The sequence below is a fragment of the Hemiscyllium ocellatum genome, chromosome 3 (genome assembly GCF_020745735.1).
Source record: "Hemiscyllium ocellatum isolate sHemOce1 chromosome 3, sHemOce1.pat.X.cur, whole genome shotgun sequence".
In the NCBI taxonomy this organism is placed as follows: domain Eukaryota; kingdom Metazoa; phylum Chordata; class Chondrichthyes; order Orectolobiformes; family Hemiscylliidae; genus Hemiscyllium; species Hemiscyllium ocellatum.
Window position 1 is genome coordinate 125,200,067 of NC_083403.1, and position 21,002 is coordinate 125,221,068.

Below are 21,002 nucleotides of genomic sequence, written 5' to 3' on the forward strand. Positions count from 1 at the left end.
TCCGCACCAGACTCGCTTCTGATATCTTTGTTGCCCAATCTTAATAAATGGTTGGTACATTTAGTTTACAAGTTTGGGCTCATAATCGAATCATAGAGGTGTATAGCACGGAAACAGACTCTTCAGTCCAAATCACCCCTGTCTACCTGATATCCTAAATTAATCTAGTCCCATTTGCCAGCACTTGGTCTATATCCCTCTAAACTCTTGCTATTCAGATACCCATCCAGATGCCTTTTAAATATTGTAATTGTACCAGCCTCCACCATTTCCTCTGGCAGCTTGTTTCGTACATGCACCACCCTCTGTGTGAAAAAAGTTGTCCCTTAGGTCCCTCTTGCATCTTTCCCCTCTCACTTTTAATCTGTACCCTCTAATTTTGGACTCCCCTACCCTGATAAAAAGATGTTGGCTATTCACACTATCTATGCCCCTCATAATTTTATAAACCATTAAAAAGTGACACCTCAGTCTCCGATGCTCCAAGTAAAATAGCCCCAACCTACTCACCTCGCCCTGAAGCTCAAATTCTCCAATCCTGGAAACATCCTTGTCAATCTTTTCTGAATCATTTTAAGTTTCACTTTTCACCAGCATTGAAGCGCATCAATTTACTATTACTTTTTTTCTCCCAGTACCATTTGCAGGAACCACTGGAAAAATAACCAAGAACAGTAGGTGTAAAGGGCAACAATTTCACCAAAAATTACTATCCTCCTATTGCTCCTCCCTTCCCAAAGAAATCAAAATAAAGGTAACAGAGGAGAATGATAAAATGACTGTAATCAGATAGAAATACTCAGCATTTTATTCTTGACTTCCTTTTCCTGAGAAATTGGTATCTTGAGTCCTCTTGAGTGAGCTACAGAGTTACCAGCAATATACAAGAACACTGGTGTTAGACACAGTATTCATTATTTCTTATCCTACAGTTTTACCAAGAGAAAACAAAAGCTATACACATTGTTTTGATACTGTTGTTTTCTTCAATTTCTCTACCCTCTGATAAGCAGGAAGTATATTGCTTGTATAGGGTTAAATGTAGAACAACACACTAACACTCACCCTATTGGACAATGGCTAGAGAGGGGAGAACAAAATGATGAATCCCATAGTTAGAAACTATTAATACTTCCTATGAGATAGAAGGCTTAATTCTTAAATTCAGTTTTCCACATTACTTTAGCAAGATTCTGGAGAAAGGAATTCTGTATAATAATAAATCTTCATCAACATTTCCCTAATCTTAGATGTTTTTGGGCATTAAAACTTGCATTCAGGTCTGTGTGATTTGTTGAGAAAGTATTCTTTTGTACAAAGAGTTCAGCTCATTCTGAAGAAATATATCACTTTTAAGTTTCAGTCTCTATCATCAATTAGATAATCAATCTGTAAATTCAGCACTATATCATAATCAGTAAACAATGATGCCCCTGTAACCAAGCATATCAGATGCTGTTAAATTCAATGTCTGCACTTTGTGGCTAATTGAATACAAATAAGGATTTGGCTGTATTTTAGTGCTTTCTACTCTTTGTTACTACTGATAAATAAGTTGGGCTTGAAACTGTAATGCAGTAAATAACAGAGCTGTTTCAATGCAGAAGGAGACTATTGAGCCCATTATGTCCCATCATGAGCACCATAATGTTATGCCATCTTCCCACTATTTTTCCATAATCCCACACATTGTTTCTATTTAAAATCATTGTCCATTGCTCTCTTCAATATCTCAATTGAACCTGCCTCCAGGTTCAATTGTTCCTTTGTTGCATTTCAGACCCAAATCCCTTGTTATGTGAAATTTCTTTTTTCTCACATTGCATTATCTTCTTTTCAGAATCACTTTAATTCAATGCTATCTCCTCCTGGATCCTTTAATGAGCAGGGACAGTTTCTCCCTGTGTACTCTATCCAAACTTCCTATGATTTTGTAAATTTCTATCAAATCTCCTTTATCCTTCTCCTCTCCATTGAAAACAATCCCAAATTCCCCAGTAAATCTTCATAACTGAGACTCGTCATTCCCTGAAAACATTCTTGTAATGTGTTCTATGGTCACTTCCTTTCTAAAGTCTGGCACCCTGAACTGTACGCAGTCCTCCAGTTGAAGTCTAACCAGTGTCCTGTATCAGGTCTGCATAACCTCTGTGCTCGAGTATTCCGTATCATAGTTATTCCCAAATAGGTTTCTTGATGCAATGGATTTTGTTTCTACTTTTGTATTTACAACAGCATCTTTCGTAGAATACAGTGAAGCCGTACAGATATTTTTGGTCAAAAATTGTTGTGGACAGAATTTGTGTTCGCTGTACTGTCTGTGGTAAAACTGTGTTTTGTGTGTAAAAGGTGTGTCTTTTGTTACCCTCTAAGTGTGAATCCCAAAGTGGTAGCAAACATTTGTAAATTTAAAACAAAGGATATTATTTATTCTGACACACTTGTCCTGAATTTAAAACTCACTATCTTGCACACTTGTCTCCACATGCATGCTAGCATGCACATTCAGTTTGGTTATTTGTGGGCGGCACGGTGGCACAGTGGTTAGCACTGCTGCCTCACAGCGCCTGTAGACCCGGGTTCAATTCCCGACTCAGGCGACTGACTGTGTGGAGTTTGCACGTTCTCCCCGTGTCTGCGTGGGTTTCCTCCGGGTGCTCCGGTTTCCTCCCACAGTCCAAAGATGTGCGGGTCAGGTGAATTGGCCAAGCTAAATTGCCCGTAGTGTTAGGTAAGGGGTATGGGTGGGTTGCGCTTCGGCGGGTCGGTGTGGACTTGTTGGGCCGAAGGGCCTGTTTCCACACTGTAAGTCTAATCAAAAAAAAAACTCCTATAAAATTATGATTGACACAGTCTCCAGTTTACAATTTCCAGTGTTCATGTGGCAGGCCTAGTTTCTTAAATGATGTTCTTTAAAGATCAAATGAGCATCTTGGGAAGCGAAGGATTCTCTGCAGGCCAAGAGATTTCTTGTAATTTTTGATTTCCAGAAGGGTATTTCTCTGGCTAGCTTGAGGTTTGAAGAGGTTGTCAGAAATCTGTTTTCTTGACTGGGATCTCCTTACAAGCCATACCTGTTCATTGTCTTGGCTGCTTGAACTACTTACAGCTAGTTTATTGGAACTCAGTCTGCAAAGCAGCTTAGTTCTTTTCGGAAAAAAATACAGTTTTAACTTACCTCTCTCCTCATATGACACTTACAACTTCAAAATCCTCTTCCATATAAAGATGGTATATACTCTGATTACAGCATCTTGCAGTGTTATCATTTTTTTGAGATTAAAATCTGTCATTTTTACAGTGGAACGATTGAACTGAACAGTTGTTTGTTGGGATGGATCTAACAGAAAAGCTTAACAAAGTAGTTGTGACAGTAGTGTTTGTGCTTCTGTTCCTTGAAGGTTAATTAGTATTCATTCCCTTCCATCTGCCAGAAGTTATGTTTCAATGTGCCCTTTTGTCCAGAATGAAATAGATATGCATGCTGGAACTTCTGTAATCCTTTTGTGTTGGTTCATCCAAAAACAAAGAGAGATATGAAACACTGGTTAGCTCTGAATGTTTATTTAATTATTACTATGCGTAAGATTTAAGATTATCTATACCTCAAATGCTAGAGATCGCACAATTGGCAGTAACCTTTTAAATGATCTGTATCCAGTTTTTGTCATACGAACTGAAAATTCATGATGTATTGTGGCATTGGTCAGCTCAGTTGGCTGGACAGCTGGTTTAAATGCAAAGTCGACCAAGAGTTTGGGTTGAATTCCCACGCTGGCTGAAGTTACCAAGAAAGACTCAGCTTCTCAACCTCTCGCTTTGCCTGAGGCATGGTGACCCTCAGCTTAAACCATTGCCAATTGTTTCTCTCGATTGTGAGGGTAGTCTTATGGTTCCATTAGGCTACAGTGACCCCTACTTTTTACTGTGACACTGCACATTACAACACCTGAGATTCTTTATAAAGCTAGATATTTTGTCATCATAACCTGAGCGTACTTTAGTATTTATCCATTCTATTCAAATGTATTCTACTGCTACAATATATAACTTTAAATTTGACTGTTAAAATTATATACAAAATCGAAAAAAAACCTGCACTGGCTCTGATAGAATTTACATGGCGCTCTGATGCAGTTTCGGGGAGGTGGATAAGTTTGAGGTCTGTTGAACAGCAGGTCATTTTTATTTCCATGTGAAAGTATTTTCCACTCAAATCAGAAATGAAGCTTGTCATTCTAAAGTTGGAATAAGATGGAAAAGATTTGTGTCAATTACTAAAATCCTAACTATACTGATATAATAATTCTCAGTTTTGTAGGAAGATTTCCGACTGATGTTTATCACGTCACCCACACATTTGTCTGTAAAGTTCCCCATTGTGTCAACACTTGGTACATGGTCATTTTCAATTGTCTCATTTTTATTTGTTGTAATTGACAAATGATACATCATTCTGATATTAAAGGAATCTTTGTCTCAATGAAATATTTAAGATTGTGATTGATCCATCACCTTCTGGTGAAGGAAAATATTCTCGTTTTATTACACTGTGTAATAATCATGTTTTTATCTTCTTTCCCCGTTTAGGTAGTTGGAATATTTGCAGGCTTTGGTCTTTTGCTGTTAGTAGCATCACCTTTCCTCCTACTGGCCACACCATTTGTTCTTTGCTGCAAGTGCAAATGTAACAAAGGGGATGATGATCCTTTACCCACATAGACCTGATGCTCAGAAACAGGACAACAATATTTAATGAACATTTTTGCTGTTTTAACTGCAATTTTAAACTGTCTTATTTTAGCCCATCATATATCCCAGTGCCAAAATTTGCTTTCCAGGTTTCCACCATTTAATCACACTCCAGAATCTGAGAGTGCCATAAGTTAAAACGCAAAATTTTAAACCCGGTTTCCCAGACAAATTTATTTATTCAAATTAATGAACAGAAATGTGATACTCTGCACAAAGGCTCTGGAATATGAATGGTAAGCTCAGAAAAGTTCTCATTTAAATGGTTTCAAAAAAGCAATATCCTTAACAATGTACTGCTCTTCACTTAAGTACAAAACATAGGTTATATGAAGGATGGAAAAAAGTGCAATGTTGTATTAAACAGAAAATGCACAGCAGCTGCTTCAGATTTTGTAAAAGCAAAAGGCACACTAATAATTTAGACCTGATGTCAGATTAGAAGGTTGTAATAAGTCAGGTCATCTATTTATCAAAGTAGGTGCATTCTTATATTGCAAAAAACACACACATCTCTGACTGTAAAAGACCAATAGTCTAGTTTACTGTATAAAAGCCTTCATAAGACATTTTGTTGATTTGAATGAGACATTTAAATGTTTCTTAATTATTAGGTGATTTACAGCTGCTTTTTACTTGAATCCATCTACAGTATCTCCATCTTTATATGTTTTTATTTTTTAATTTTCTAATTGTGTAAAGGTGTGAGAAATCTTAATAGTTGCCTGCAATAAAAGGCTGAAGTTTCCTGGTACTGTAGAGATGTGTTTCATGGCAAATGTCATGAAAAATGGGGGAAGAACATATCAGCTCATATTCCCAAGACCTTCCTGCCCTTGGGGTGGGGGGGGGGAGGTGTTTGCAAGAGGGAAATGGGAATAAGATGGGTAGCTCAGCCCTTGGGGCAGGCAGCCAATTAAGACTATAATTTGAAGCTATTTTCTCAAGATGCAGGTAGGATTTGGCATCTCTACTGCCAACATGATATATGTCTTACCATGTGGTCTCAGTTGATATTCTAGATGTTGGACTTTTGTTACATTTGTTCTCACTCCCTCTCGCTGCCTTAATGGTTTCATCCAATGATTTTGAGCCTGTTTCTCTCCTAATCCAGTCCTTGTAATTTACTAATTTGTCTGTGGGCAAGAGTTGGAGGAGTGACTATTAACTGGGAAAAGAAACTAAAGGGAAAGGGAGTGACGAGGACAAGATTCCCAATGGTTCACCATTAGTTTTGATGAACCAAATGTTCTGGCACAGAAGAATTGATAATAAATATGTTGCAAAATAAAAATCAAATTGAAGAGCAAAATCGAATCATTAAGTTAGGTGTTATTATCAATCAGTTATTTGCTATCAATTTCGCTGTATATTAACATCACATTGTGATATGTCTCTGCTGTCTATCTCTACCTTACAAGCCATTTTATTATAATGGCCAAAACTAATCTCTATAATGATTTGTGTAGAACTATGAGTTACAATCACCAGCAAGAAAGAAGTCAAAGTCCTTTGTTTTTATTAAGTACCGAAAGTGCAATGGGCTATTCAAACATGTTGTGTTTGTGCCTTTTTCTCAATTCAGTTGAGTCTTAGCATTTTATTTGTTGTCATATGAAAGAATGGGAAGATGTAGACAAGCAGTTAATTTGTGAGGAAGTATAAATTAAGCTCAGCACCAGGTAATTAAGGAGGTGAGGGACAGTTGCAAAGTAGAGTTGAAATATGAAACGGAATGAATGTTTGAAAGTCTTCAGGGGCATCTGGCTTTAATGTGTTGAAGCTTTAAAACCTGTCTTCACTTCCTGTCAAAACAGTTCTCCAAAAGAATTCTTATTTAGTAATGTTCAATTAATCATCCAGACGTGTGCACTAAGCAAGGTGACATTGTGAAGACCATTTGTTACATTATTTATTTCCCTGCATCTTTTTTTTGGGGGGGTGTGGGGTTCTCCACTAGGTGAGCCTTGACTCCGACTGTCACAAAGATAGCCTTCACTTGATCAGATAGTCGGATTGATTGATTACATTCCCAGGGATGGAATGGCATTTCACTTTGTTTCAGCCTATTTATTCCATGATGCAGACCATGTTTTGGCCTTTGATGCCAAATGATAAAAGACTGTTAAAAATTACAGTGACACAAAATACATATTTCAGTAGTTATTAAATACCTTTTGCAAGCAGAAGACAGCTAATGCTCCTGCCTGTTGTGTTATGTTATGTATTTGTATTTTTTTTTGGTTCTACCCTCGACAGAAACTACCTAGTCTGACTGTTCTATAAAGGGGCTAGATATTATTTGCTTCCGCCAAGTGTAAAATGAGGAGGGGGCCCCCAGTCTTGCACCTTTCCCTTCAACCGGGAGCTCACCTCACCCCCATACTTATGAAGGTTGACATATGTCAAAATCAGCAAACCAGCTCCTGTATGTGAATAAATAAGGGTTAAGTTCAGTTGACTCCAATATTATCCTGACCAGATGGTCATGGGGCTGATGTGGCAGGAAGTTGGGAGACGACAGTCCATTTTTCTTTAGAGAAGTTTGTCAAATGCAAGGAAGGAAGGATGTATATGTCAAAGGCACCACACTCCTCCCAACCCCTACAGAAGATAGTGCTGCTACTGTCCTCCCACATAGCCTTGAAAATCCACCCTTCCAATCTCCCAAGCTGGCCAAAATCTCTCCCAACGGCATCCCCCGGTTTATCTGGGTAGGGATTACATTGAACTGCCTTTTTAGGACAAGTTGCCACGATCAAAGAGTGGGAGTTTCTCTCCCCGAGGGGTAATTCTGCACTAATTTAGCCCATCCACAGAGTGATATGGCTGTGATGCTCATTCGTTCTCTGCTTCTCAGCTGGCTGCAAACGTTTTGACCCCAGGATGGATCATCTGCTTCCCCTGTCAATCTTTGACCAAGGCATGGTACAAACCTAATTTGAACCAGCCAAGTTAAGAAAGGCTGATTTAAATTAGCATATTAAAAAGGATCATAATTTGAACCAATCTTGAAGATGTTTGTATTTGTATTTCGTGATCTCATTTCCTTCCGTAGATTCCTGACAAATATTATAATAATCCTTAAAAAAAAAGACAAATTTTTAAATCTAGTTTTAAATCTCTCTCTCTCTCTCTATCTATCTATCAAGGTAGAATTGTATAAGCCAATATCTTACAAATAAGTTTTATTTATATAATTTCTTTGGCCTGAAAGTACTAATGACACTATAACCTCCATTGTTGCCCATGAACTGTCTTTATACAACAGTTGTGATTATTGTTATACAATGTGATCAAATATTGCAATAACAAGTTGCAACACTTAATTGGAGAATCATAAAATACCTACAGTGTAGAAGCAGGCTATGTGGCCAATCATGTCCACATCGACCATCCAAAGACCATCCCATCCAAATTCAAATCCTACCCCTGAATTTCCCCATTGCTAATCCACCTAACCAACATATATATCATTACAAAAATGCAAATACAGAAAAGCAAAAAAGTTATTTATGAAAGGAACAGGATTGTGTAAAGCTAGAAATCACAATGTTTGGGAGAAATTCAGCTTGTTCCAGTTTCTAACGTGGAATGGGTAATGTTATCCGAACCTGTGCCTCAATTTTTAAGAAAGTAGAAAGCATTAGGAACCTAATGGAGGCCTTGAGTCTAGCCCTGGTTAAAATATTGATGATGTAGGACAGCTATATGAACCATGCATGAGGACTTTATGCCATGAATTTGAATAAACACACTTGCAATGGGGTCAAATGTTGAGAGCTCAATTTACATATACAAGGCCACAACTACTGTTCATGTGAATGCACTGCACAACACAGTACTCCAGAACAGGCCTCACTAATGTCTTGTACAACCTCAACCTGACATCCCAGTCCCTATACTCAAAGGAGCACTGAACAAAAGTGTGCTAAACACCTTCTTAACCACCTTGTCTACGTGGGACACAAATTTCAAAGAATTATGTACCTGAACCCCCAGGTGTCTCTGTTCTACAACACTATCCAGAGTCCTACCATCAATTCTATAGGTTGTGTCCTTGTTTGTAATACCGAAATGCAACACCTTTCATTTATCCAAATTAAACTCTAGTCACCCTCTTATAGAAACAAAATTATTAAACTGGAGACGATTCAAAAGATTTACTAGGGTTTTGCTAGGAATGGAAGGTCTGATATGTAAAAACAGACTGGATAGGCTAGGACCTTTTTCACTGCAACGTAGGAAGTTGAGGGCTGACTGTATTAGGTTTATAAAATCATGAGGGGCATAGATAAGGTAAGTGATAAAGGGTCTTTCTCCCCAGGGTGGAGATTTTCAAAACTAGGAAGCATATTTTTAAGGTAAGCGGAGAAAGATTAGAAAGGACATGAGGGGGATCCTTATCACCCAGTAAATGGTTCAAGTGTGGAACGAACTGCCAGAGAAAGTGGTAGATGCAGGTACAGTTACAATGTTCAAAAGACATTTGGATAAGTCCATGAAGAGGAAACGTTGGACAGATATGGGCCAAGGGCAGATCGGTGGGGCTAGTTTAGTTTGGAAACATGATCAGTGTGGACTGGTTTGACCAAAGGGTCTATTCTCCTGATGTGTTTCCTGATATCTCTATAACTGGAAAGCACCTGGGTTCCAGTTTAGCAGCTGCCACACTCCCAAGGAGGATCACTCTCAAAGTTAACACATCAAGATCCACCCTTCCTGGCTTTATGCCTGAATAAGAAACAAGACGTGTTCAACTTCACCCTGTAGAGTCATAAACATGTTCCCCTCCCTCCCCCCAAAATTGCATCCTCCCAATCTCCTTGGGTTTTATAGTTGCATGCTGTAGGGCTTTGGAGCGACATAAAACTTGAATTTATATTCCCATTAATTTGTATCAATTGGAAGTTGCTGAAACCTAACATATCTTAACTTGGTTATCTGCCAGTAAGAAAATCTGCTCAGCACAGCACTTCACCAAACCTCAGATCATAAAACTCAAAACACAAAGAAAAAAAAATCACTGAAGAAAGAAGATGTGTACAAATGGCTGGCTGGGTTTTGACAGCAGCATTGTAAGAATCAGTTCTTTTCCAGTGCTTGGAAAAAATATAGGTTTTTTTCCTGAAATCAAAAAATAAAAGAAATTGAGAAAGTCAACTTTTAAGTAGATGTCTTCAGATTGATACAGTTGGAAATCACAGTGAAGTGTTTGCATTATTGCTTGTCAATATATTGCGAGTCTGAAAATCCACCGTTGTGAGGGTGGACGTGAAGGAAGTGGGCTTAAGAAATTTGCCAGGCCCCACTTGTTCATTTAATCATCACTTCAAAATCAGTGTGATGGTCTGGACTCACCTTCATTCAGCACCAGTGAAAATAATCCCTTTATTTGTAGAAAATACACTGGAGTTGCTGCTCAGTCATCACATAAATCAGATGATTCATTCCATCTATCCTGATATGCTTCCCTACTATAATTTTTAAAGCCTTTAGAATTTTGAGAGAATTCTCACCCAAAACAGGAACCTATTGGAAATTCTTCTAATCAGCCTGTTCATTGGTGTTATTACAACCTACGGAGCAGGGAACTTAAACCCGAGCGTCCTGACTCAGAGGTAGGGACCACTTGATTACCACTCTACAGTGAGAACCTTAGGAAACTATTGGAGGAACTTGTGCAGGATCTCAAAACCTGTGTGCATTTACTCTGGAAATGTCCTATCTTGAAAGGGACATATGATCTCAGAAATTGTGTCCCTATTTCAGACGTACAATTTGCAGAACACAAGCAGACCATTCAATTCAACTGTCTATTTCATCTAAGCCTGTCAGCAATATTGCCTGTCCCTTTCTCTCTCTCTCCAAGTACTTAACTATGCCTTTACTTCAAAAACAAGCCCCTGGCATTACTGAGTTTTCTTTAGTCATTATGCTAAACGTATTTTCTGTACACATGGGTAATAAACAAATTGATTTGTTGTGGATTTTTTTTGTTTACAATCTAATATTAATATTACTTTAGGGAAAATGAGTACAAAGTTTGTCTGTGACAAACCACATCATTCAGCCTCAGTACTTTTTAAAAACATTGACGTATCTTACATTGTTGAAATTACCCATTTTTCATTTATTTAAGTTCTATATAATCAGTGCAGCAGAATAGTAATGCTTGTTTTGAGAATGTTTAATGATTTCTTTGTGGCCTGTCGTTTAGTACTGAGATGTTGCAAAACAATGGGTTTTTTTGTGTGCGTCTTAATGTCTTTTTATATTAACGATAAGGAATGTATAAATAATTTCAGCTTATTTTTCCTCCTTTCTGAGATATTTCCACGTGACTTAAACCCGGTCTCTCTTTCCAGTTTTGTAATCTAAGTATGTAATCTAAAGGGGTCAGTTCTTAATGCCTTAAAATGTTTCTGTGAACTCCGTTAATGTTAGCAGAGCCTGTAGATAAAACCTAGAATGCTAATGCAGAGTATTTGCCTAATCTCATATGTTTGAAAATCTTGTTATCTCTGTCCTATGTATTGCTAAGCATGGAAGAAACTTGTATGTAAATAGCTAAATGTATTCCTGCATTTAAAAAATATATAATTGGTATCTCATTTTCTAAAATAAAAGAATGCAAGTACCTATTATTCCTTTGTGTTGCTAAAATTGAATTTAATTATATACCTTTGCATTTCAAATTTGATCAATTATTTCTGAGGGGTTTCTACTACATAGAAACAGTGGTACATTCAGTTCTGAAACAAGGGCTTGGTCATTTTCCACTTGTGTTTAGCTGCAGCTGAACAATAATGAAATTCTATTTCAGTGAGTCCCTAGACCTCAATCATACCAAAGCTGCATACTTTATATTGCTCCTGATTTTATGCAGTAAAGGAAGTGCAACTTTCGTTGTTGGTAAGTTTCTTTATTCATTCATGGGATGTGGGCATCACATGTGGGCTGGGCGGGCATTTATTGCCCATCTAATTGCACTCGAAAAAGTAGTGGCGAGCTGCTTTCTTGAACCGCTGCAGTCCACGTGCTGTAGATGGACCCACAATCTCATAAGGGAGGAAACTGCAGAATTTTGACCAGAACCAGTGTAGGAACGACAATATATTTCCAAGTCAAGATGATGTGTGTGGCTTAAAGGGTAGTTTGCAAGTGCTGGTGTTCCCATTTGCTGCCCTCTTAATTCTAAATGGGTAATGATTGCGGGTATGGAAGTATATTCCAAGGATCATTGGTGAATTTTGTCAGAGCATTTTGTTGATGGTACACACTACTGGTGCTAAGCATCATTGGTGGAGGGATTGAATGTTTGTGGATGTGATGCCAAGGGTTGTTTTGTCCTGAATGGCATTGAACTTCTAGACTTGAAACTGCACTCATCCAGGCAAATGTGGAGTATTCCATCACACTCCCTGACTTGTGCCTTGTAGGTGATGGGACAGGTTTTGGGGAGTCAGGAGGTAAGTTACACCCTGCAGGATTCCTACCCTCTGACCTGCTTTTGTAGCATTGTATTTGTGTGGCTAGTCCAGTTCAGTTTCTGGTCAATAGTCATCCCCAGGATATTGTTAGTGAGGCATTCAGTGATGGTAATGCCATTGAATGTTAAAGGGCAATGGTTGGATGAAAACTTCCAAAAGAACTTGGGACATGAAGTATGTTATTCCAAGTAAGATCTTAAGGGAACCCTTAGGAAGCAGCGATCATAATATGGTAGAGTTCAGTCTGCAGTTAGAAAGAGAGAAGGCAAAATCGGATGTAATGGTGTTACAGTTAAATAAAGGTAATTATGAGGGCATGAGAGAGGAACTGACAAAAATAGACTGGAAGCAGAGCGTAGCGGGGAAGACAGTAGAGCAAAAATGGCAGGAGTTTGTGGGTATAATTGAGGACACTGTACAGAGGTTCATCCCCAAGAAAAGAAAGATTATCCAGGGAGGGATTAGACTGCCATGGCTGACAAAGGAAGTCAGGAAATGTATTAAAGAAAAAGAGAGATCCTATAAAGTGGCCAAGAGCAGTGGGAAATCAGAAGATTGGGAAGGCAACAAAAACAAACAGAGGATAACAAAGAGAGAAATAAGGAAGGAGAGGATCAAATATGAAGGTAGGCTAGCCAGTAATATTAGAAATGATAGTAAAAGTTTCTTTCAATACATAAGAACCAAATGACAGGCAAAAGTAGACATTGGGCCACTTCAAACTGATGCTGGAAGCCTAGTGATGGGAGATAAGGAAATAGCAGGAGAACTTAATAAGTACTTTGCGTCAGTCTTCACAGTGGAAGACATGAGTAATATCCCAACAATTAAAGGGAGTCAGGGGCTGAGTTGAGTATGGTTGTCATTACAAAAGAGAAAGTGCTAGAAAAGCTAAAAGGTCTTAAAATTGATAAATCTCCTGGCCCCGATTGGATACATTCTAGAGTTCTGAGAGAGGTAACTGAGGAAATAGCGGAGGCATTGGTTGAGATCTTACAAAAATCACTGGAGTCAGGGAAAGTCCCGGATGATTGGAAGATCGCTGTTGTAACCCCCTTGTTCAAGAAAGAATCAAGACAAAAGATGGAAAATTAGATGCCAATTAGTCTAACCTCGGTTGTTGGTAAAATTCTAGAATCCATCATTAAGGATGAGGTTTCTAAATTCTTGGAAGAGCAGAGTCTGATTAGAACAAGTCAACATGGATTTAGTAAGGGGAGGTCATGCCTGACAAACCTGTTGGAATTCTTTGAAGAGGTGACAAGTAGATTAGACCAGGGAAACCCAGTGGATGTGGTCTATCTAGACTTCCAAAAGGCCTTTGATAAGGTGCCACACAGGAGGCTGCTGAGCAAGGTGAGGGCCCATGGTGTTCGAGGTGAGCTACTGGTATGGATTGAGGATTGGCTGTCTGACAGAAGGCAGAGAATTGGGATAAAAGGTTCTTTTTCGGAATGGCAGCTGGTGACAAGCGGTGTCACGCAGGGTTCAGTGTTGGGGCCGCAGCTGTTCACATTATATATTTATGATCTGGATGAAGGGACTGGGGGCATTCTAGCGAAGTTTGCCGATGATACGAAGTTAGGTGGATAGGCAGGTAGTACTGAGGAAGTGGGGAGGCTGCAGAAGGATCTAGACAGTTTGGGAGAGTGGTCCAGGAAATGGCTGATGGAATTCAACGTGAGCAAATGCGAGGTCTTGCACTTTGGAAAAATGAATAAAAGCATAGACTACTTTCTAAATGGTGAGAAAATTCGTAAAGCCAAAGTACAAAGGGATCTGGGAGTGCTAGTTAAGGATTCTCTAAAGGTAAACATGCAGGTTGAGTCCGTGATTAAGAAAGCGAATGCAATGTTGTCACTTATCTCAAGAGTGTTGGAATATAAAGGCACCGTTGTCCTACTGAGACTTTATAAAGCTCTGGTTAGGCCCCATTTGGAGTACTGTGTCCAGTTTTGGTCCCCACACTTCAGGAAGGACATACTGACACTGGAACATGTCCAGCGGAGATTCACACGGATGATTCCTGGAATGGTTGGTCTAACATATGAGGAACGACTGAGGATCCTGGGATTGTATTCATTGGAGTTTAGAAGATTAAAGGGAGACTTAATAGAAACTTACAAGATAATACATGGCTTGGAAAGTGTGGACGCTAGGAAATTGTTTCCATTAGGCGAGGAGAGTAGGACCCGTGGACACAGCCTTAGAATTAGAGGGGGTCAATTCAGAACAGAAATGCGGAGACATTTCTTCAGCCAGAGAGTGGTGGGCCTGTGGAATTCATTGCCGCAGAGTGCAGTGGAGGCCGGGATGCTAAATATCTTCAAGGCAGAGGTTGATAGATTCTTGATGTCACGAGGAATTAAGGGCTACGGGGAGAATGCCGGTAAGTGGAGTTGAAATACCCATCAGCCATGATTGAATGGCGGAGTGGACTCGATGGGCCGAATGGCCTTACTTCCACTCCTATATCTTATGGTCTTATTCAAATACAGCTAACATTTTGAGTCTATAATAAAGCCACAAGGATGACAATATTATTCAGAAATAAGAGTTACAATCTGTGGACAACCCATAAGCAGTGATTGTTGACATTTTTGTATTGGTCAATTTTACACTTACCTGTAGTGTTTGATTTAACACAGTTGATGAAATAATGCAAATGCTGGAAATACAATCTAAAAACAGAAAAATTGTAACAGTATTCAATAACATGAGGCACAGCTGAGGAAAAGAAAAAATTGGACTTTGTAATGTTATACCAACCAACCCAGATTTTGATCAGGACATGGGCAAGGCTGGTAGGTACATGTAGGGAATGTTGGATGATGAGAGAAATTGAGGTTTTGGTCAAGAAAAAAAACGAAGCAAATGTCAGGTGAAGCAGCAGAGATCAAGTGAATCCCTAGAAGAGTATAAAAACAGTGAAAGTATATTTGAGAAAAATCAGGAGGACCAAAAGGGAATATGAGAAAGCTTTAGCAAATAAGGCTAAGGAGAATCCAAAGGGATTCTACAAATACATTAAGGACTGAAGAGTAACTAGGGAGATAATAAGGCCCCTTAAAGATCAACAAGACAGTGTTTGTGTGGAACTGCAGGAGTTGGGGCAAGATAGTAAATGAGTATCTTGCATCAGCGTTTACTGTGGAGAACAATATGGAAGCTAGAGAACTTGGGGAAATACATAAAGATATCTTGAAAAATGTCTACATTACAGAGGTGGAGGTGCTGGCCATCTTAAAATGTATAAAACTGGACAAATCCCTGGGACCTAATCAGGTTTACTAGAGAAGCTAGGGAAGTGGTTACCGGGCCCCTTGCTGAGATATTTGTATCACCAATAGCCACAGGTTTGGTGCCAGAAGACTGGAGGGTGGCTAACATGGTGATAACAAAACGCCAGGTGAGCCTGACATCAATGGTGGGCAAGTTGTTTTAAGGATCCTGAAGGACAGGATTTACGTGTATTTGGAAAGGCAAAGACTAATTAGGGATAGTCAACATGGCTTTGTGCATGGGAAATCATGTCTCACTAACTTAATTGAGTCTTTGAAGAAGTAACAAACAGGATTGATGACGTTAGAGCAGTGAATGTGATCTATATGGGCTTCAGTAAGGCATTCAACAAAGTTCCACATGGTAGACTGGTTGGCAAGGTCACATGGAATACAGGGAGAATGAGCCATTTGGATACAGAACTGGCTCAAAGGTAGGAGACAGGTGGTGGAGGGTTGCTTTTTGGATTGGAGGCCTGTTACCAGCAGTGTGCTGTAAGGATCAGTGCTGGGTCCACTGCTTTTTGTCATGTATACAAATAATTTCATTATGATCATAAGAGGTATGATTAGTAGGTTTGGAGATGACACCAAAATTGGAGGTGTGGCGGACAGCAAAGAGTACAACAGGACCTTGATCAGGTGGCCAATGGGTCTAAGAGTGCCAGATAGAGTTTAATTTAGATAAATGTGAGGTGATGCATTTTGGAAAGGCGAATCAGGGCAGGACTTAAACACATAATGGTAAGGTCCTGTGCTGTGCTGCTGAACAAAAAGACCTTGGGGTGCAGGTTCATAGTTCCTTGAAAGTGCAGTCTAAGGTAGATAGGATGGTGAAGAAGACATGTGGTATGCTTTCCTTTATTGGTCAGTGCATTGAATGTAGGGGTTGGGAGGTCATGCCATGGCTGTATAGCACATTGGTTAGACCACTTTTGGAATACTGTGTGCAATTCTGGTCTCCCTGCTATAGGAAGGAAGTTGTAAAACTTGCAAGGTTTCAGGAAAGATTTACGAGCATGTTGCCAGGGTTGGAGGGTATGAGCTATTGAGAGAGGCTAAATCAGCTGAGACTGTTTTCCTTGAAGTGTCGTAGGCTGAGGGTTGACCTTATAGAGGTTTATAAAATCATGAGAGGCATGGATAGGATGAATACCCAAGGTCTTTTCCTCAGGGTGGTGGAGTTAAATGTTGGGGGCATAGGTTTAGGGTGAGAGGGGAAAGATTTAAAAGGGACCTGAATGAAAACATTTTCACACAGAATATGGTGCGTGTATGGAATGAGCTGCCAGAGGAAGTGATGGGGCTGGTACAATTACACCATTTAAAAGGTAGCTGGATAGGTCTATGAATAGGAAAGGTTTAGAGTGATTATGGGCTAAATGGAACAAGATGAATTTAGTATACCTTAGCTCGGCTGTGTAGATGGATACCACTGCTTTTGCCAAAATGTTGGCTTTTTTTAAATTCACATGTGGGATTTGGGCATTGCCAGCTGGCCAATATTTACTGCCTGTCCCAAGTTGCCTTTGAACTGAGTGGCTTGCTAGGCCAATTCTGAGGGCATTACTGTGGGTCTGGAACCACATGTAGGCCAGACCAAGTAAGGATGGCAGATTTCCTTCCCTGAAGGACATTAGTGAACCAGATGGGGCTTTTTTTTTCCTGACAATCATCTCATGGTCATTAATAGATTCTTAATTTCAGATTATTTTTGAATTCAAATTCCGCCATCTGCCGTGGTTAGATTTGAATCCAAGCACCCAGAACATTAGCTGAGTTTCGAGATTAATCGACTAGCAATAATACCCCTAGGCTATCGCATCCCCAAAATAGTTTAAAATTATTGATATTATTAATCTTTGGAAAGAAAAAATAGTGAGAAATGAAAAGCTTGTTTTTTGTCATTAAGCCTGAAATTGGAAAATCCTTTGTTTTTTTTACCCTATTCTTCTAATCAACCTATTCAGAGATATTATTACACACCTCTAGAGCAGCTGGGAGCCAAACCCGGACCTCCTGGGCCAGGGGTAGGGACACTACCACTGCACCACAAGAGGGGCCTAAATGTGGGGCACTTCCCGAATTTATGAGTCATCCTTGTGGAGGGGCCATGCTAACCTTCGCTGTATCGTTCCAACTTTAGTATTTGTATGTTAACCTATTTCACACAAATCAGCTAATTCCCAATTTAAAATCGCTGTCAGAGGGACTTTGGGTATCTAGTGTACTTGAACTCAATGTATATTGTATTACTTGAAAGATGGAAGTTTTTCAAGAAAGCATCAATTAGATTCTAGTTATTCTTTAAAATAGGGTAGCAATTTGAATTTAAAAAGACACTTCCACTGCAGATTAAAGGGTTTCTTTATGAGCTGTGCTAAGCATCTAACTTTATCGGCCCAACCTTCCCCCACACACACTCCGAAAATTTCTTCTTTACAATTGTTCAATGAAATGTATGACTGATGGTGATAGGTCATTGCACTGAATATGGTCCTGTATTAGAAATGCGCATGTGGTATCCAGACTCAAACTACTTGAGGCCCCTGAGGACATGCTCCTCTCTCCCCTCTTCTTCCATCCTGTAGATGACTATCTCCATTTAGCCAACTCAATCCATGCTTCCTGATTCCACCTCAAAATCATTACAAATTTACACCCTCGGTGTATGTGTCCTGCAGCTCCTTTTCCAGTGCACTAATTAAAAGATAATAGCTTTTGGGTTGGCATGGTGACTCAGTGGTCAACACTGCTGCCTCACAGTGCCAGGTACCCCAGTTTGATTCCATCCTAGGGGGACTGTCTGTGTGGAGTTTGCACAGTCTCCCTTTGTCTGCGTGGGTTTCCTCCATGTGCTGTGGTTTGCTCCCACAGTCCAAAGATGTATAGGTTAGATGGCTTAGCTATGGAAAATGCAGGGATACAGGGAAAGCATAGGAGGTGGGATAGTCTTTGGGAGGGTGGGCGTGGACTTGATGGGCTGAATGTTCTGCTCCCACACTGTAGAGATTCTAACTGACTCTTCAACTGATTAGAAAAATGTTTCTGTTAATTTTAAAAGCATTGTTTCCAGATAATAGGTGGCACTGCCTGTCAGAAGTTCAGTTCTCTTGCTCATTAGAAATAATCTTTTCTCTTATAACATGTCAACTGTTAAAATGTGAGCTCGTAAAAGGTTTTGGTTCTGTTCTTGTATCTTAAAAGTCCCTTTTAAATTTTGCACTTCTGGACAGGATACAAAAAGAAAATTGCATTCCTTGCATTGTGAACAATGTGGTTGATTCATAACCATCCTCTGAAATGACCTGTTACTTATAGTAAGATTCAAGTAAATCATGAAGGTACAACTGAATCTGACATCAATGAGAGGACACCAATCTACAATGAGCAGTGAAAGAAAGGGAGGTCTGAGACACTACACTAGACAGCTGTATCTGATAACCTACCACATAAAGGTGTAAATGAAGCGTATTACAACAGGAGACAAAGTGAGGAAGTCACACTGAAAGGAGTAAGGTGACTGATCAAAATCATAAGGACAAATTGAAATTTAGGCAAGACTTCTTCAAAAAAAACTCTACAAGCCAAGCCAAGCTAAAAATGTAGTTTCACAGAATGGAGTTCACTGAATGAATCCCTGGATGTCACACCTTATAAGCTGCTGAGGAAACTTCAAAGAGAAGCACCTAGATTTCGAAGGGAAAAGATGTAAGGTTATCTAATTACCTTCCCTCAGCAAGAAACTCTCTCTTAGGGTATTCCTCTCTTAGAGTAATATTCCAGACAAGATATGAATTGAAAGATATGTGCTCTAGCCTTCCAGTAATATACACAAGGGGGGTTAAAGTCAATTGCAACCCCTGGTCTGTATGCATTAGTGGACTGGTATACTAATGTATGTTGAAGGACACAGCTTAATGATGACCATCAGGCATCATTACACTGCAACTAAAAAGAAAAGATACTTTGTTAACCTGAATGCTAGAAACCAGTCAATAAGCCAGACACTGTCAAACGTAAAGAAACAAGACAAAAGAATTTCAGCAAGAATCTCCAAATTGACTGCTCAATTGCCAATGTCTATGCTTCTGGTATTGCTCAACATAGCAGGAACTTTCCAGTACATGTAATTAGGAACGTGGGACTGAGATATCATAGCAATTGCAGACACATGACTTAGGGATGGACAGCTCTGGCAGCTTAATGTTCCAGGATACAACTTCTACAGGAAGGACAGAAAAGGAGGCAAGAGAGGAGGGAGAGTGGCATTTTTGATAAGGGATAGCATTACAGCTGTGTTGAGGGAGGATATTCCCGGAAATATATCCAGGGAAGTTATTTGGGTGGAACTGAGAAATAAGAAAGGGATGATCACCTTGTTGGGATTGTATTATTGACCCCCTAATAGTCAGAGGGGAAATGAGAAACAAATTTGTAAGGAAATCTCAGATATCTGTAAGAATAATAGGGTGGTTATGGTAGGGGATTTTAACTTTCAAAACAAAGACTGGGACTTTCATAGTATTAAGGGTTTAGGTGGAGAGAAATTTGTTAAGTGTGTACAAGAAAACTTTCTGATTCAGTATGTGATGTACCTATTAGAGAAGGTGCAAATCTTGACCTATTCATGGGAAATAAGGCAGGGCAGGTGACTGAGGTGTCAGTGGGGGAAGAGCAATTCTATTAGTTTTAAAATAGTGATGGAAAAAGATAGACAAGATCTAAAAGTTGAAGTTCTGAATTGGAGAAAGGCCACTTTTGACAGTATGAGGCAAGAACTTTCAAAAACTGACTGGGGGCAGATGTTCGCAGGTAAAGGGATGGCTGGAAAATGGGAAGCCTTCAGAAATGAAATAACGGGAGTCCAGAGAAAGTATATTCCTGTCAGGGTGAAAAGGAAGGCTGGTAGGAGTAGGGAATGCTAGATAACTAAAGAAATTGAGGGTTTGGTAAAGATAAAGAAGGAAGCATATGTAAGGTATAGACAGGATAGATCAAGTGAATCCTTAGAAGAGCATAAAGGCAGTAGGAGTATACTTAAGAGAGAAATCAGGAGGGCAAAAAGGAGACATGAGATAGCTTTTGCAAATAGAGTAAAGGAGATTCCAAAAGGCTTTTACAAATACATTAAGAACAAAAGGGTCAGTAGGAAGAGAATAGGGCCTCTCAAAGATCAGCAAGGCAGCCTTTGTGTGGAGCCACAGAAAATGGGGGAGATACTAAACAAGTATTTTGCATCTGTATTTACTGTGGAAAAAGACAATGGATGATATAGAATGTAGGGGAATAGATGGTGACATCTTGAAAAATGTCCATATTACAGCAAAGGAAATGCTGGATGTCTTGAAATGCATAAAAGTGGATAAATCCCCCTGACCTGACCAGCTGTACCCTAGAACTCTGTGGGAAGCTGGGGAAATGATTACTGGGTCTCTTGCTGAGATATTTGCAACATCAATAGTCACAGGTCAGG

At 39.4% G+C, this 21,002-nt stretch overlaps 1 protein-coding gene and 1 non-coding gene across 5 annotated transcripts in view; one reads left to right on the top strand and one right to left on the bottom strand.

The window, feature by feature from the left end:
• rnf144aa (ring finger protein 144aa) overlaps window positions 1–11,399 on the top strand; it is a 76,526-nt gene extending 65,127 nt beyond the window's left edge. For all 4 annotated transcript variants that reach the window (XM_060853185.1, XM_060853196.1, XM_060853204.1 and 1 more), the window contains one exon: window positions 4,591–11,399. In XM_060853185.1, coding sequence (XP_060709168.1) covers window positions 4,591–4,722 — 132 coding nt within the window. In that variant the 3' untranslated portion in view covers window positions 4,723–11,399. The remainder of the gene's footprint in view (window positions 1–4,590) is intronic.
• Window positions 11,400–17,589: 6,190 nt separating this feature from the next.
• LOC132809451 (U6 spliceosomal RNA) lies at window positions 17,590–17,698 on the bottom strand. The gene has a single exon (XR_009642323.1). It is a non-coding gene; the product is annotated as a U6 spliceosomal RNA (small nuclear RNA).
• Window positions 17,699–21,002: the final 3,304 nt, after the last annotated feature.